The sequence below is a fragment of the Xyrauchen texanus genome, chromosome 28 (assembly GCF_025860055.1).
Source record: "Xyrauchen texanus isolate HMW12.3.18 chromosome 28, RBS_HiC_50CHRs, whole genome shotgun sequence".
Taxonomy (NCBI): Eukaryota; Metazoa; Chordata; class Actinopteri; order Cypriniformes; family Catostomidae; genus Xyrauchen; species Xyrauchen texanus.
Window position 1 is genome coordinate 1362837 of NC_068303.1, and position 16820 is coordinate 1379656.

Consider the following 16820-nt stretch of genomic DNA (forward strand, 5'->3'; position numbering starts at 1 on the left):
ACACTTGAAATGACATCAACGTGATAGAAACGACAGTAAATGACAGAAACTATCTTTGGAAAAAAGATATTTGAAGTGTAATTTAATTGTTTAGTTGGTCTCACGTCCCGTTGAATAACATGGGGAGGCGGGGCTTATGACCTATACTAGGACCAGCCACCGGGGGGCGATCGAGACGTTTTGGCTTCACTTTTGAGGGCTTGTGCGGCACACTTGCTTCAAATATTCATTTAGAAGAATATTTCAGCTCTGTAGGTCCATACAATGCAAGTGAATGGTGACCAGGACTTTGAAGGCCTAAAATGAACATAAATGCACATAAAAGTAATCCATAAGACTCCAGTGGTTTAATCCATGTGTGGGTGAGAAAGTCAATATTTAAGTCCTTTAAGATGGATTTAGAGTGAAATGCAGCCTTTCAGAATAAACAGAAAATAAACTAGTTTTTGTGACATTTCATTCTCAGCATTTAAGACGACGAAAACACTGAACTTTCTTCCATTTTGTGTTTCAGATGCCATTGTAGCAATGTAGCATTCACAGTCAGCCATGACTTCTTTATTCAATGAGTGAAAGTGTCCAATAACAGGACGGTTACTGAGATCAAGCGTGTAGTATTCGGCTGGTCATGTGACCCTCTCCACGTAGAGTAAAGCTTTTATAAGGTTACTGACATGACTGGAGTCTTCATGCTCATGATTTACAACATATATTGCAAAATTACAACTCTTGTCTTTAGTTCAACTCTTTTGAGAAAAATGTCCATATTTAAATATACAATGTATGTACATGTAACTAGAGTAGGTATTTTCTCAGATATTTCAAGAGTTATAGAGTTAAAAGTCTTTGAAATGATAGTTCACCCCAAAATGAAAATTCTCTTCCAAAATGGTGCGCCAAGGTCACGAGTTCAACTCTCAGATAAATTGTTTACCTTAAATGCACTGGAAGTCACATTTAATTGACATTTATGCATTTGGCAGACGCTTTTATCCAAAGTGACTTACAGTGCACTTATTACAGGGACAATCCCCCCGGAGCAACCTGGAGTTAAGTGCCTTACTCAAGGACACAATGGTGGTGGCCGTGGGGTTCGAACCAGCAACCTTCTGATTAACAACCCTGTGTTTTAGCCACTACGCCACCACCACACCATTTAATAAAAGTCTCTGTCAAATGAATATATGTAGCCTGAATGCATGTACTGTACATGACCACAACCGGATTGGCGTTGGCGTAGTGGTCTATTGTAATCGGAAGGTTGCTGGTTCGATCCCCACAGCCACCACCATTGTGTCCTTGAGTAAGACACTTAACTCCAGGTTGCTCCGGGGGGATTGTCCCTGTAATAAGGGCTCTGTATAATACATTGGTACTCAGAAGGTTACTGGTTTGATTCCCACAGTCACCACCATTGTGTCCTTGAGTAAGACACTTAACTCCAGGTTGCTCCGGGGGGATTGTCCCTGTAATAAGTGCACTGTAAGTCACTTTGGATAAAAGCATCTGCCAAATGCATAAATGTAAATGTACATAAGAACATTGCTTAATAACAAACACCCCACACATAATATCAGTGGCCAATTTATTGTACACATACAAGCTTGGTTTAAAAATCCTTTTATAGATAATTTCAGACTAAGGTGTGCAATCTCTTCCTGTTCTCATAAACTGCAACGTTGGGAGCTTCCGGTCTTGAAAAATGCCCCAGTCCTTATTTGCATGGGACAAACAATATTTTGAGTTTTCTTTCAATGTCAGCCTTGGCAGGAGAATGGCAAAGATGCTTGCAGCACCATTTTTGAAAGCAACTTTTGAAGTTATGCTAGCTCACTTGTGTCCCTGGTAAGGAGGCCTGAGGTGGGCAAACATAGATGAAGTGCAATGTTCAGTTCAACACTTTAATGCACAATACTTCTAGATGTGTATTCAATGTAAAACAGAATTAGACTTACCATGCATGTCAAACTCATACTCCAGAAGTGCTGATGGAGAAGTGAGATTGTAAGAGCCCTCTAAATCAAAGTTTAATTTATGATATTCTCCAAAAGCATCTGCTGATAACACTGTACTTGAATTGTACCAAGGAGAGAAAGTCTTTGATTTTAGTTTAACACTGTCTCTCGAGAAAATAAATTCCTCATCTCTTTCATCAAAATCATTGTAACTTGGATGAGACAAGTACATATCTACAGCAGCCATGAGGGAGGTCAGGGGAATGAGATCCATTTTAGCCAGAGCTGTATGGTTCATTTTTATGTTAAAATCTTGGTGGAGGCTGATATCACAGCTTGTATCACGTTCTAGCACAGAATGCACACGTATAAGATTTCCTTCCAAGGTCAGGCGGTCATTAATGTCAAACCCCAAATTGCTATATGCATGATCAATTTTGCCATTCCCAGTGGTCTTCACAGTGGATTGCAGACCATCAGATTTTACATAGATGGTAGCATAATTTTCCAGAGTTACCTGAACCGAAGCATTAGAGATATTATTATCAGTGGTTACATTTGTAGCAAGCTCAATGGAGATAAGGAAAAGAGTTGCCTCCAGTTTCAAGGTATTCTCAAAATCTCCATGTCCAACTGCCTTTGAGTCTGGACGATCGAAGGCGTACTTGACCTTCAAGGCTGACACTGCCTTTGGAATGGCCTTGTTGTCAGCAGAAAGTTGGTGAGTGGCTTCGAAAGTGAGGTTTAGAAGATTAATATTAGCATCTGTGTCCATGGACAATACAGCCTCATAGTTATCTATCTCCAGAGTCACAGTGCTCTCATGAGTACCAGCAACATGGGCATTCTCCAGAGAGAGAGCATTGGCCAGTTTCAGTCCACTTTCAGTGGTGGTTAGGGTAGTGGATGCGTTAAGTTTGGCCTTCAATTCCTCAAACACTGAGGCCGTTGTGGCACTAACACACATCACAAAGTTATCCTCCTGATAAATGCCAGCGTTAGAATTTAGGGTGAGAATAGAGGACTTGAAAGACACCTTAGAGATCAAGTTGCCTAATGAAGGAACAATGATGAAGCCCATATCAGTAACAAGAGCAACTCTCTTCTGGTAGACAAGTTTGGCATCTAGATCAATGGCCTGGTCAGTGTTGGTCAAGACATGCCATAGGTCAGTATGACTGTATGAGATCAGGTCTTTTACTACATTAAGGGCTGGCACAAAAGTTTCTAGAACATTCGAGGTTTCCAGGTTGGCCTCACCATTGACAACAGCGTAAATGCCTGTTTCAGCTTTGTTATTGACTAATGTAAAGTTATGACTATATTTGTATTGGTTGAAACGGGCAAGTGCCACTGTACTGATCTGTTGTATATCAGTGTTGAGGGTAACAGCATTGTCATTCTGGAGGTCAATTTCGGCTGACAGCGCTTCATAGAGGCTGATCTTGGTATTACCCTTGTTCTGAAAGTCAATAACTACCTCACTAGGATGAGCCATGATGTTAACTGTATTAGAGAGGGAACCACTGACAGCTCCAACAAACTCTGCATCATGGGCTGCTTTGACTTCTACTTTCATGTCACCCAAGTGAGCCTTTCCAGATGCAACCACCAAACTGTTCTTGATGAATGGAGACTCGTTTTCAACACGAGCACTGAATTCGAGGTGGCTTAGAACAACAGCATCAGCATTTACTGTCATCTTCATCTTCAGAAGATCACTGTCAGTGTGACCAGTGAGAGTCAGCCTGGCAGTGCTAAGGTCCATGTCGAATTGCAGGTCACTCTTATGGGTGCCTTCATCAGAGAAGTCAGGTAGAGCAAATTTGCCAGTGCCTTCATTTGCAACTGTGATGGTGATGGTTGTACCCTTGCGGGCTACAGCCTTTTGAGTCAAGGTGGCTTCACTAGTCAGGGAGAGCAAAGGGATGCTCAGCTGGTGGTTGTAAGATGTTTCAAGAGAGAAAGAGATCCCATCCTTCATGCTAGAGTGAGTAGGATTGTTTGTAGGTATTCGCTCTGCAGAGGCTTCAGAGGCAAATGCTTTCAGAGCCAATGAAGCCTGTTGGTTCAAAGTCATACCAGTGTGTGTTAAATTGAAAGTTTCAGAAACTGTAACATTGGACAACTTAGGGATATATATCTGTACTTTAGAATCTAGATTGTAGTTTATATTGGCATTGTTTGCTGAGGCTCCTTGAGAGGTAAGGAAACATGTGAACAGAGAGTGTTCCTCTGAGGCTTTCCGGAACTCTGCAGAGGTTCTGAAACTGTAGACAGGGCTGCTGACTCGGACCTCACTATAGAGCTTTCCAAAGTATGGCACTACAAGGGCTTTGGGGATTGCAGGGAATTTGATTTGTGGAATCTGAAGAGGAATGTCAAGCATGTGCTCAGCACTGAACTTGGTGGTGGAAAGGGAGATCTCGTTCAGGTCCTCAATAACCTGTTCGAAATGTTTCATCCTCAGATAAGTGACAGTATCATCCAAAAACTGTGAGACACAGACCTGAATGGATTTTAAATGGGAGGTCCAAATGTTAACTTTTTCATCAAGTTGGAATTGTTTGATAAGCTCCACGACTGCATCCTGAACTGCTTCTATCTTTTTATCAACCTCAGATTTCAAAGCTGCCAAAAAACTATCTTTGAGCTGGACAACTCTTCCCTTAAAATCCATTTCAGTAATAAGGTTATTAACATACTGGGGTAAATTCTGAAGATTGGCAGCAATCTCCTCTCTGTTGATGTAATTCCTCATGGCCTCGCCCATGCTCACAAGTGTTGATCTGATGTTATCAAAAACTGCAGGCAAATTGTCAATGACAGGCAGGTTGATTACATGGCCATCACTATTTTTGTCATACTTGAGGAAGCCAGAGACTGAAAAGTCCTGATTATCAGCATTAGCATTGTTGAAGAGATTGGTGAGCACTGTTCCAGAAACTACTAATCCAAGCCTCTCAGGAGTACTGTAAGCATTGATTTCCTGGTTCATTGCATGGTTGTTCACTTTAGATTTAACAATCACTGTAGTCGTTTGTTCAAAGGGTGTCAGCAGAGTGTCAGCCTTGTTGTTAAGGTTTGTTTCAATGTAGACACCATTGTCTAGTTTATGGGTGGTTGAGACCTTGCAATCATGAGTGTGAGCAATAGCAAGTGGCTGTGCTTTCAGGAGGAACTTTGTGTGAATCTTGGCTTCCTGTCTTCCATACAGGTATATTACACCATTAGCATTAGTAATGGCATCAAAATGAAATCTGAATGGAACACCTGTACCACGAATGGTGGAGTCAAAGCCAAAAGTCTCGGAGATCAAATGGGCATCATGAATAAATATGACAGCGAGTCCTGCAATCTCCATTTTAGTGTTGTGTCTTATGCGGGTTCCCTTCATATATCCATCAGTCCTGCAATGAGCAGTGGCCGTAAGACTTTTATAGCTGATCTTATAGGTGTGCTTGAGCTCCTCATGAGTAAAGAGGCTTTGCAGTGAGGTTGTCCCACTTGTGGCCAGGCCATCCTGGTTGAGGGTCAGATTGGCATTATGGGCAGCTTTGTGTCCAGTTAAATAAGCAGAGGCATCACTGTGAATATTCAGACCACTGATGTCCAGTGCTCCAGTGATAAGCGAGTGGATTCGTTCTGAAAAGAGGTCAGCAGAAGTCTCAATCTTAATGTTGACTGCTCTAACTTCAGCTCTTGCCTCAGCTGTGTTTTTGATATTCAGACCAGAAGCTAATGCTTTTGTGTCTGATCTTAGAGTAAGCTGGGATTCCTTGAAAGTCATCTCAGCAATGTTTGTGAGAAGGTCTTCAAATGCTGCTGTTTTGGACAGAATGGACAGTTCCCCATTGGCAAAGGCTGCAGCAATGATATTCTGAGCTCGAAGAGGTGCCAAATCTATTTTCAGTGAAGAATCAATCTTTGCCTCTGGTTTGAATGGGAAGAGTGAGACTGTCTGTACGAGAGCTACAGAACCATGCACTTGACCTGCCTTGAAGGATCCCTCCAGGTTTGAATCTCCAGAGATCTCGTCAGCATTTGCTCCAACTTTTCCAATGTGCTCCAGAGACATCTGCACTCCAACGGGGCTAGTTACGTCAAGCTTGCTGTTGGATTTCACACTGACGTTTTCAGCTATTTTTACTTCTTCTTCAACACTGATGCTGGCATTAAAAAGCCTGTGGATGACTTCTGTTTTTGCATTAGCCTTGAAAGAATTATCAGGTTTGGCCTCAACTAGAGCAGATCCTGGAAGATAATGGTTAAAAACATTCAAATCATGTGCAAAGAGTGCGTGTATTTTTGTGGGGTTGGGGGTGGAGTTACTGATATTTTTTGTACCTTCAAACTTTATGGAGAAGAGGTCAACAGAACTTGTTCCATTGACTTTAACCTTAGCCGAATAGCTTGGGTGTGCAACAGCATCTCTGCCAGCAGACACAGCTGCTTCTAGGTTGTAGAAGTTGCTGCTTATTTTTCCAGACACTATCCCAAAAGTAGGTACAGACAGTGACATACTCTCAGGAATGAAGATCTCTGGAAAAGTAATACAAATGGATGCAACATCCAAGCCAAGCTGAGGTATATTTATGTTTGGCGTTTTGAAGGCATTGGGAAAGTTCAGATCTCTAGTGGACTTCCCACCCAGGGGCAAAGGAAAAGTTATGTTATGGAAAAGCTGGTCAAAGTGATATTCGGCAGCAGCCTCTCTGTTGAAAAATTCAACAAATAAACCCCACTGTGGATTATATTCAGAAAACACCATAATGTATGCACTTCAAGTCTTATTAGCTTTTGAGGTTCATTAGATTAACTTGCACATTTAGGAACAGTCGCTTAGGAAAACTGATCATTGGCAGGGCAGGAACTCTCGAATTCTGCAAATATGGTATATCAACAGTGTAAATTGTCCATAACAGTTTTCCAATACATTATTATTTACTTGGGTATTTTTAAAGGTGGATAAACAAATAAACTGAGGAGAGTATATTTTCATACTTCAATCTCATTCTGGCCATTCGTGTGATCAAGTATTTTTGAGATAATGGTATTGATGGTTTCAAATGCACCGGTGAGAGTGATGTTGTGAATCTCTGAACCGACATCAGATTTAACTTCAGCCTCAATCTTCTCATCATCTGAGATTAAACAGATATTTGATATATGCTCTAGATCATGCTATGAATCATTTGCTAAATATATATAGATGACTTATCATAGAATAAATAATGAATCATTTGTTGCCATGTACTATATCTCAGCATGAGTGTTTGAACAGAGGAAGTATCTGAGAGTTTTAGGTCACTCTTAAGTTCCAACATCAATTCCTCATCATGCTTCACATTTGCATTCAATTTAGAATGAAGCTGAAGAGAGGGGATGAGCATCTCAGCAGAGGCACTGTACTCCTGTTGTTGGTTCAACATCACTGTGGTCGTAGCCTTAAAAAGTGTTCCTATTTATAAGCAAAGGGAAACAAAGAAAGTTGTTTTGAATGCAGATGTTTTTTTCTTCTTCTGATATGTTGTAAGTAAAGCATAATGCTTGGTCATCACAAAATAAACCCTGATAGTATGACCTGGACCCTGAGGCAGGGGTTTTTATTTTGCGATATTGACCTTTTGAAGTTACTTTTCCTATGGACTTGTTGTAACCAGTGGCAGATATAGGCATGGGTGACATGGGCAGTTGCCCAGGGCGGCATCTTGCGGGGGGGGGTGTTGGCATTCGAACAAGACTTATGGTCTTATCTGCCCCCCCACCACACCCCAGTCAACAAAATTGAGGACGTTCTCATTTAGAATCACCACCACACCCCCATGATCAACAACTTTGGGAGCGTTCTTATTTTGAATCATATACAACCCCCCCTCGGCAACACCCCCACCCCACACCATGGTCAACAACTTTGGGGGCATTACCAATTTGAATCATACACAACCACCCACCCCCCCGGCAACACCACCACCCCACCCCCCGGTCAACAACTTTGGGGCATACAACCCCCCCTCGGCAACACCCCCACCCCACACCATGGTCAACAACTTTGGGGGCATTACCATTTTGAATCATATACAACCCCCGGCAACACCCCCACACCATGGTCAACAACTTTGGAGGCATTCTCATTTTGAATCTTATACAACCCCCGGCAACACCACCACCCCACCCCCCGGTCAACAACTTTGGGGGCGTGAAACAAGCTAGATCCGCTACTGGTTCTAACATATTAAGGTACAATGTAGTTTTAATGTGAATGTCTCTATTTTAAATTCTCTTTCATTGAGTTCTTTGTGTCGCTTATCGGTTCCATGTTTTTAAAAAGATGTTTTCATTGGATGGGACATTCCTGAGATTCTAGCTATTTATCAAAGGTTTTATAATCCCATAAAATGAATACTCCAGGCCTCTGAGCAGGCCATGTTTTTATTACGGCCTGCAACTGTTTTGAGTCGCAAGATGGCACCAATTAGCTATTCTAACTTGCGTTGGTATAAAGAGAGAGAAACAGAGAGAGCATCAGTATGTTGTCAGGTACAACAGTGAAATATACAATTTAGTGGTCATTATACAAAAATATTTGACCGCTCAATGCCACAATTTATACAACTGAAGTATTTCAGAGAGCTGAATAATAACATATAAATAAGCATTGTTGTGTAGACCTGTCGCTTACCTTCAACCTCTACTCTAAATGTGCCTTTATCTCCATCATCCTCAAAGATATAGTTGATGGTGGTAGAATACTCTGTGACCTCTCCAGTGGGGTGCAGCTCAATAGCAAATCTAAACACAGATCCAATGTGGATTAAAAGTTTGGAGGAAATCTTTTTCAAGGCTCAAGACTCAGGATAATCTTCTTTAGATTATAGTGTATGGATAATTTTCCCTTACTTGCTGTCACCAGTGAGAGGGAAATAGGGGGCATTATCATTGGACATAGCATCAGAATACTGCAGGACAGAACAGTACTTCAGTCCAGGAACAAAACGATTACATTCCTCTTCGTCAGTATGCTCCCCCATGGCAGGAATGATCTTTGTCTTAGTACCAACAGCAGAAACCAAAGAATTGCTGTATATGGGGGAACAATAACATCATGTACAATACTGTGCAACGGTTTTTGGCACTTGTGAAAAAGCTGCATAGAGAGGATGCCTTTGAAAATAGTGCCATAAATGGTTTTCATTTGTCAATTAACATCATAAAAAGCTAAACCAATGTTTGGTGTGACCAACATTGCCTTCAAAACAGCACCAATTATCCTAGGTACGCCTGGACAATTTTTCTTTATGTTGGCTGATATGATGTTCCAAGCTATTGGAGAATTTGCCACAGTTCATCTATCTATTTTGGCTATCTAAATTGCTTCTGTCTCTACATGTAATCCCAGACTGACTCCATGTTCAGTGGGGGACTCTCTGGGGGGCTATGCCATCTGTTGCAGGGCTCCTTGTTCTTCTATTCTACTTGTAAAAGTAATGTTTGGGAGTCTAAAATTTTATATTTCCTATTGACACACTAAAGTGGCTCAAGCCACTACAGTCATCCTACAGTAATGGTTTTACATGTAGAGCTGTCAGGTTTGATTTGGCAGGACATTTTTGTAAACAAGTCTGTAAACAAAGAAGGTATGGCGGCAGATTACTTGCGAAGACGACATCATTTTGGGATATACATTTTGTAGGACTTTCTTCTTACTATCAGCAACTCCTGGTGTAAATATTCAGTTCTGCTCTGATATGATGATCACAAACAACCATGAGTCTACCTCAAACTATCAGATTCATCCATGAAGAAGAGCAGTGCCAAAGCACAAATGACATGAAAAACAAAACAATGTTCCTCCACATAACTTGCAATTTTATATTTCAACCACAGATGTCGATAGGGAGCCCAGAATTCCATAGTAAGCCCTGTCCTTCATTTCAGACCTCAGATACTTGCTCGATCTGTCAGATTATTTCAGAAGGTGAAGATGGCAGGGGAAAGGAGCTTACCTCTATGGCAGGACGGGACCTAAACTGGTGATAGGTGATAGGGTGGTGGGGGATGAAAACAGCAAGGCATACAAGCGATGAAGGAAGCTGTGCAAGCTTATAAAGCAGAGGCTAGATTGTGATTGAATGAGATGCCTGATTAAAAGAAAGCCCACAAGTCTTCCTGCTAAATCTACCGCTTACACTTCCATTTCATTTTTCTTGGCATTATAATGCATTTCAAGATAAAATATCTTACGTCACACTGATGAGCTTAGTTGGGCCTTGAGGAGCAGGAATGGTGAGCGTGACCTGGTTTTTGCATATAGAGACCTTTGCTCTGAGGCCACTCTCATGATAGATGTTAGTGTGCATCTCCAGGCCAGAGTGAACATAGTCAGGGAAGTGAGCTCCAACCTCGGTCACAATCTCAATGCCAGCAGACGGCATGAAAGCAAATTCACTCTGTAGTGTAGTCACAATATTAGTGTCATATAATAAATACTGACAGATCATTGCACAGAATTCTTGCAGAAGTGTGTTGGACTCACCGTGAATGGATTAAAGTTCAGCCCTCCTTTGATTCCAGGAGTGAATGTTCCAGACAGAGCAACCCTCAGTGGAAAACCAGGACTGGTGGGCAGAAAGAACTCATTATCCATGAAGATGTAGTGAAGGAAAAGCTCATTGTCTGCACTGGAGTATAGGCTCCTGATGAACTGTTTCAAAATATCATTCAGATGATTTAGTCCATTGATGTTAGATGACTGAGTTCCTAGATGAGATTTGTGATGCTGTACTTACATCAGTGTGGATCATCTTCAGTAGATTGTCAATCATCTTGCCAGCAGAATAAACCATGTCTTCCATATCCTTTGTTTTAAGATAGCCAAGTTCAGCACCCAAAAGTCTGAGGTACACCATAGCTTCAGGGGCATCCTGGGCCTTTAAGTCTCTAAAGAGTTTGTTGACATTATGGCTGATTTCTCTGACAATGCTTTGAGTTGCCTACAGTGCACAGGGGGTTGCAACATAATATTTTACCAAATGGATAATATGTTATAAAGAAATAGTTACCATTTTACTGTACTCAATACCTGTCTCTTCTTCCTGTCATTTCTCAAGATCGGAAGCACGTTTTTCAAAAGCCCATTGAGCTGCTGGGGCATCTTGTCTGCAGCATAGAAAATGGTCTTCATCACGGTATCTGGGAAGAATCCATTATCACCAAAGAGGGCCTCAACAAAGGGCTCAAACCCTTTACCCTCCAGACCAATCTGGAAGCAATCAAGAAAAATTATGTTAGCATGAAAAGACAGTACATCCATATCCATTTATCAATGTGGACTTTTGTGGATTCTGTACCTCAACAAAGTCCATATCAAACCCAAAAGCTGTTAAGGCCATTTCCAGCATGACCTCCCTGGGCAGTTCATTTGGAGACTCAATGATCATGTTTCCTTCAAGGGATCCAAATCTATAGTTGCGAGAGAATTGTGTGGGATCCATGACAGTTCCAATATTATTGTCAACAAAGGCCTCTGCAACCTTCTGCCTAAATCTAACAAAATTGGAAAAATCAAGATTAATCAGCTAATATTGTTATAGTTAAAAAGTGGAGTATAATTCATTTACTGGGAAAATTAGATAAGTTAACTTTATAACTAGTTATAGCAGGTCAATTTTATGCATACTCCAGGGTCTCTGGTGTTGTGAAGCTCAAGATGTTGGTGATATGTGAAATGAAAAAGCTCTTGGCCTGAAGATTTTCTTCGGCATGGAGAGCAGTTGCCAACTGAGCAAGTTCAGCAGACTCTGGGTTCTTCATCAAGATGAGATAGGCAGCAACACGTTTCTGTATGGGTGCAGCTCTGTCCAGAACAACATGCAGGAGCACCTTTCTGCCCTGTACGATACACAAATAAACTTTAGATTGACATCAAGCCAACCATAAGTAATGTGGACCTTTTACACCTACATTAGTTACCTCCTCAGGTACAGAAGTCTGTCTGAAGACCTGGATGGCCGCCTGCTGGACTTCAGGGGATGCAGCCGGTTGGTTTATGCACTCAATAACAGCAGACTTCAAAGAAGGGCTTGCAGCTCCCATTGCAGCTCCCATGTTTCCAATGACCTGCAATATATGCAGTTTAGGGTAACGGGACAATTCAGTGTCTATTCTATTATTGTAGACTCTGGAGATGAATGGATGCAAACATACCCTCAGGGACAGAAAGATGTGCTCCTGGTCACCTGTGCAATCACCCATCTGCTCAATGGCATAATCAGCCACTGCCTGGATCTCACGAGAGAGTCCTTCAGCCTCGTAGAGTCTTGTGTATAAGTGTTTTAACAGCAGATAAATGTCACAATTCAGCATTAATCTAAAGTTTTAAATGGAATATATTCTGTTACTATAACTTTCCCTCACCTTCGCACAGCATTGCTGACAGCGTAGTAGATGGGCTTGCTTGGCTTGTACTGTGCCATCTCCAACATTTCCTTTACAAGGACACGAGAGGGATGGGGAACCATTCCCATGGCATATACAACAGCATCAATTTCTACTGAGGACTTGTCAAAGGTCCTGTAAATCTGCATGATAACACTGTTGCACTCTGGGGTACCACACTGTAGCAAGACCTGGTAAGTCAAAGAGCGAGAGATCTCCAGGGCTTCAGGAACGGCAGCAGTCAGGGTCTCAGCATTCATCTTGCGGATCACGGACACAAGCTTGTGGGCCAAGTGAGCTCTCTTATGTCCATTGGTGGTCTTGGAAAGGTGAGCAAGTTCCTTCAGAACATCAAGAGCGACATCTTTATCCTGAATAGGGCTCATGTCCACACTGCTATCTACATGCAAGGGTTTCATGTTGGCCACTTCTGAAGGAGTAGTAGCAGGACATACAATGGTTAAAGACCTTCTGTTCATTGACTTTCTGTTTGATATTGCAAGCAAGTTATGAAGAAGCAGACGTTTCTCTCACTGTGGTAAAAGACTCTGTTGCTGTTCTCAGTAACTCCCAAAAGGTTCAGTTTCTGTTTGCCAATATTGGTCACTCCAGACTCTTTCCTGGTCATTGCCAAAGTCATAGAGAAAAATACAGACATACGTCAGAAGTGCTACACCAAAAGGGGAATTCCAGCAATTTTTACAAAATGAAGTTAGTTACAAACTTGTGAGAGAAGGGCACAAGAACATGTTTCTCAGTGCAAGCACCAGAGGTCATATGGTGCTTCTCATTGTCAAATTTGTAGTTGCAGGTCTGGGTGCTCCTGATCAGATGAGCCAGAGGATAGTGCTTCAGAAGAGAGAAAGACCAATGTTGGAAATGTCACTCCACCAGTCTACACTTTGGTTTTATGTTGAACTTTAATATCTCAGAGCTCACCATGCCAGAAATAAGGGCCAGGGGACTGGTGTGGTCCTTCACCGGTCTGAACTTGTCACATCTGGACAGGTCTCGTTTGAGGGTGATGTCAGTAGGAATGTCCTGTCTTGTGTTTACAATGTAGTCAGTCTTGCACAGACCATAGATGGTGGGCTGGATTGAAAAAAGCTTAATTGTTAAAACAGTAACCCCTAACCCTTACTTTTATACTTTAAACCTATTGTGCTGCAGATGTGAATATTGCCTCAAATCATGTGGCTTGTTTAGGAGAGGTGTGCTATTACTTTTCTAAGCTATCAGACTCTGATTTTGCCTGGTGGACAATAAAAAAAGAATAAAAAGTCCCATAGACCCAAGCCATATGTTGGGACCTGGCAGTGGGCTTTCTTGATTTGGGTCAGTTAGGCACCATACAGAACACCCTAGCATTGTGGCAAGGATTTTTGCACACCAAAGCACCACTCAAATTTTCTTCAGAAGATCTACTTAATATCTACAAAGCAAGAAATATATTTTCATTTAAAAAACAATGCTTATTTCATAAGCTAACCATGTCTTTGTTCTTCTCCTCCTCTAGCAGAGGGACAGCAAGGGCAGAGACGATTCCTCTCTTGATGTTGAGAATGTTAATTAACTCATTTTGTTCAGGGAAGAGCTTGATCTCATTGTCTCCCTCAATGGTAAACTTCAGAGTATGCCTGAAAACAGAGATCACTGTTGAGCACACACTGCAACTAATAACATTTAATAACATTCTTAACATTGAGAAATGTGATCTTAATCACTTATACACTGATGAGCCAAAATATTATGCCTGATATGCTGTTGGTCCTCTATGTGCCACCAAAACTGTGCCGACCCACTAAGGCATGGACATTACAAGAGTGAGGTGTCTGGCACCAAGACATTATCAGCAGATCCTTCAAGTCCTGTAAGTTGTGAGGTGAATCCGCCATGGATCGGACTTATTGGTCCAGCACTTCCCACATATGCTCAATAGGATAGAAATCTGGGGAATTTGGAGGCCATGGCAACACCTTGAACTCTTCATCATGTTCCTCAAACCATTCTTGAACAATGTGTGCAGTGTGGCAGGGCGCATTATCCTGCTGGAAGAGGCCACTGCCATCAGGGAATACCATGGACATGAAAGGGTGTACCTGGTCTCCAACGATGTTTAGGTAGGTGGCACATGTCAAATTTAAAGGCCGGACCCAGGGTTTCCCAGCAGAACATTGCCCAGAGCACCACACTCCCTCCAATGGTATGTCGTCTTCCAATAGTGTATCCTGGTGCCATCACTTCCCCAGGTAAACAGTGCACATGTACACAGCCATCCGCGTGATGCAAAAGAAAACAGGACTCATTGGACCTCTTCGACCTTCTTCCACTGCTCCAAGATCCAATTCAGATGCTTGCGTGCCCATTGTAGGCACTTTCAATGGTGGACAGGGTTCATCATGGGCACTCTGACCGGTCTGCGGCTACGCAGCAGGGTTCGATGCACTGTGTGTTGTGACACATTCCTCCCATAACCATCATTCAAACTTTCTGTGACTAGACCTTCTGTCGGTTCGGACCAGATGGGATAGCTTTCAAATGCCCTCACGCATCGATGAGCCTTGGGTGCCCAACACAATGTCGCCGGTTTGCCCTCCTCGGACCACTGTCGGTAGGTACTCACCACTGCTGACTGGGAGCACCCCATAAGCCTTGCCGTTTCAGAGATGCTCTGACCCAGTCGTCTGGTCATAATAATTTGTCCCTTGTCAAAGTGACTCAGGTCTTTACTCCTGCCCATTTCTCCTGCATTCAACATGTTGACTATGAGAACTGATTGTTCGCTTACTAACTAATCTACCCAGACCTTGATAGGAAATGATCAATGTTATTCGCTTCACCTGTGAGTGGTCATAATGTTTTGGCTCATCAGTGAAGGTGACCAGGTAGCATATACTTGCCTCTTCATTTCAGCTTTGAATTTCTCAGCATCAACTGCTGGCCCAAACACAGGGTTTCGATTGGCGTCAACATCAGTCACTTCGCTTAGTGTGCAGTCAGTGGTGTGCATAATGTATCTGCATGTACCAGGTACTTCTATCTCAACCTAATAGAATATTTACAGGATTGTTTCTTTTTGTTTGTTTTTTGGACGGCATTTCTGCCAGAACCAATAAACAAACAGTAGTATCTTTAGAATTTAGAAGGCAAACACATACCTTGCAGCTGAACTTCGGGCCATTGACTGCCCCATTCAAAGCATTTAAGGACTCTGCTTCATAGAGGTATTCATACTTGTGGAAGAGCTTGTATCTTTTGACCACTAGGGGCAGTAGCGCAACACATTTAATACACAAATATAGGCATGTTGCAGTGAATTTGTCACTGGAATAGTTTATTTGTAATACTACTTTAACCCATACTGACATTTAATTTTGAATTTAGATCATTATAACCATCTATCTGTATGCTGAATGTGCAATACAATTATTTTCAAGACATACTTAAGCATGGTGCTTCTCCATTTTCAGCCTCTGCAATACAAAACAATTGCATATAAAAGATGTTATCACTTTTTTAAAACTCTGCCATTGCACCAAACTTGCATCTAATCTACATCTACAGCTATAACTGATTTATGACACACCAATTTATTGCACGCCTCATGCTGCATTGAATATGATCCAGTTTCCAAATCAATTATGATTCTCATATTTGGAGCCTTTTCAGAAACCTGTAGCCATATTTTGACATCCAAGAGAAACTTTAAAATGGACAGGTGGTCAGAACTTTTAAAGACATTTTTGCTAGCTAGAATAAGCAGTCGTTGATGTACTTACTGGACAAAGCAAAGATGTTCAAAAGCATAAAAAGACAGAGCTTATTGTCCCCCATGTTGGTTGATGAAACACTCTCTTCTTTTGCTGGAGGAGTATTCTCTTGAAACAGTTTATGACCTGGACTTATGTAGCAAACCTAAACTCATGTGGGTGGTGAAGGTTTGTTAAAACTTCAGCCCCCACTCCAAAGTTCATAAAACTGTCCATTGAGAGAAGATAAAGCCAACATATTTAATCAAATTGGACCCAAGTTCTAATTATACATTTAAACTGCATATTTGTAAAATTATTAATATTTTGTTCAGACAAAAATGTCACTCAAACTAATGTTAGCCAAACATGTCCCAATTGGTTTGTCATTCCAGTCTACATCATACTATCATGTACAGTATCATGGGCTACAGTGTGCGGGTTGATATGTGATAGGCTGCTCGGGATACAGCAGAATTAGTAGTAACTGGTGGACTCTGGAGGGTCTTGAGAGAGAGGCATTCTGTAGGGCAATGATTCTGGGAAATATACATTTTACAATTTTAATTTCACTATAGCCTATGGGTTTTGGTATACAGTGGGTCTGTTCCAAAACGTTGCCTCATCCTAACTGAAATGAAGCTTCATAAGAGACCCATTTGGAAAGCTCTACCTTTAG

At 41.7% G+C, this 16820-nt stretch overlaps 1 protein-coding gene across 1 annotated transcript; it reads right to left on the reverse strand.

The window, feature by feature from the left end:
• Positions 1 to 1583: 1583 nt before the first annotated feature.
• Positions 1584 to 16243, reverse strand: LOC127621857 (apolipoprotein B-100-like). The gene is made up of 22 exons (XM_052095632.1): positions 16172 to 16243; positions 15836 to 15865; positions 15551 to 15654; positions 15293 to 15438; positions 13882 to 14029; positions 13332 to 13484; positions 13117 to 13241; positions 12927 to 13012; positions 12372 to 12822; positions 12162 to 12273; positions 11928 to 12074; positions 11635 to 11846; positions 11306 to 11501; positions 11038 to 11217; positions 10745 to 10948; positions 10492 to 10659; positions 10200 to 10405; positions 8856 to 9035; positions 8638 to 8747; positions 6303 to 6497; positions 1956 to 6209; positions 1584 to 1855 (listed from the first exon to the last, which is right to left on the reverse strand). Exons 1-22 carry the CDS (start codon positions 16224 to 16226, stop codon positions 1821 to 1823), a joined length of 7497 nt encoding a protein of 2498 aa, XP_051951592.1. The 5' UTR covers positions 16227 to 16243; the 3' UTR covers positions 1584 to 1820.
• Positions 16244 to 16820: the final 577 nt, after the last annotated feature.

Excerpts from the sequence above, each read along its gene's own strand:
- LOC127621857 (XM_052095632.1), bottom strand. The coding sequence starts at position 16,226 with ATGGGGGACAATAAGCTCTGTCTTTTTATGCTTTTGAACATCTTTGCT. Across the intron at positions 12,823-12,926 it reads CAACAGAGTCTTTTACCACA|AAGTGGCCAACATGAAACCC; the intron begins GTGAGAGAAACG and ends CTACTCCTTCAG. Across the intron at positions 8,748-8,855 it reads CCTCTCACTGGTGACAGCAA|ATTTGCTATTGAGCTGCACC; the intron begins GTAAGGGAAAAT and ends ATCTGTGTTTAG.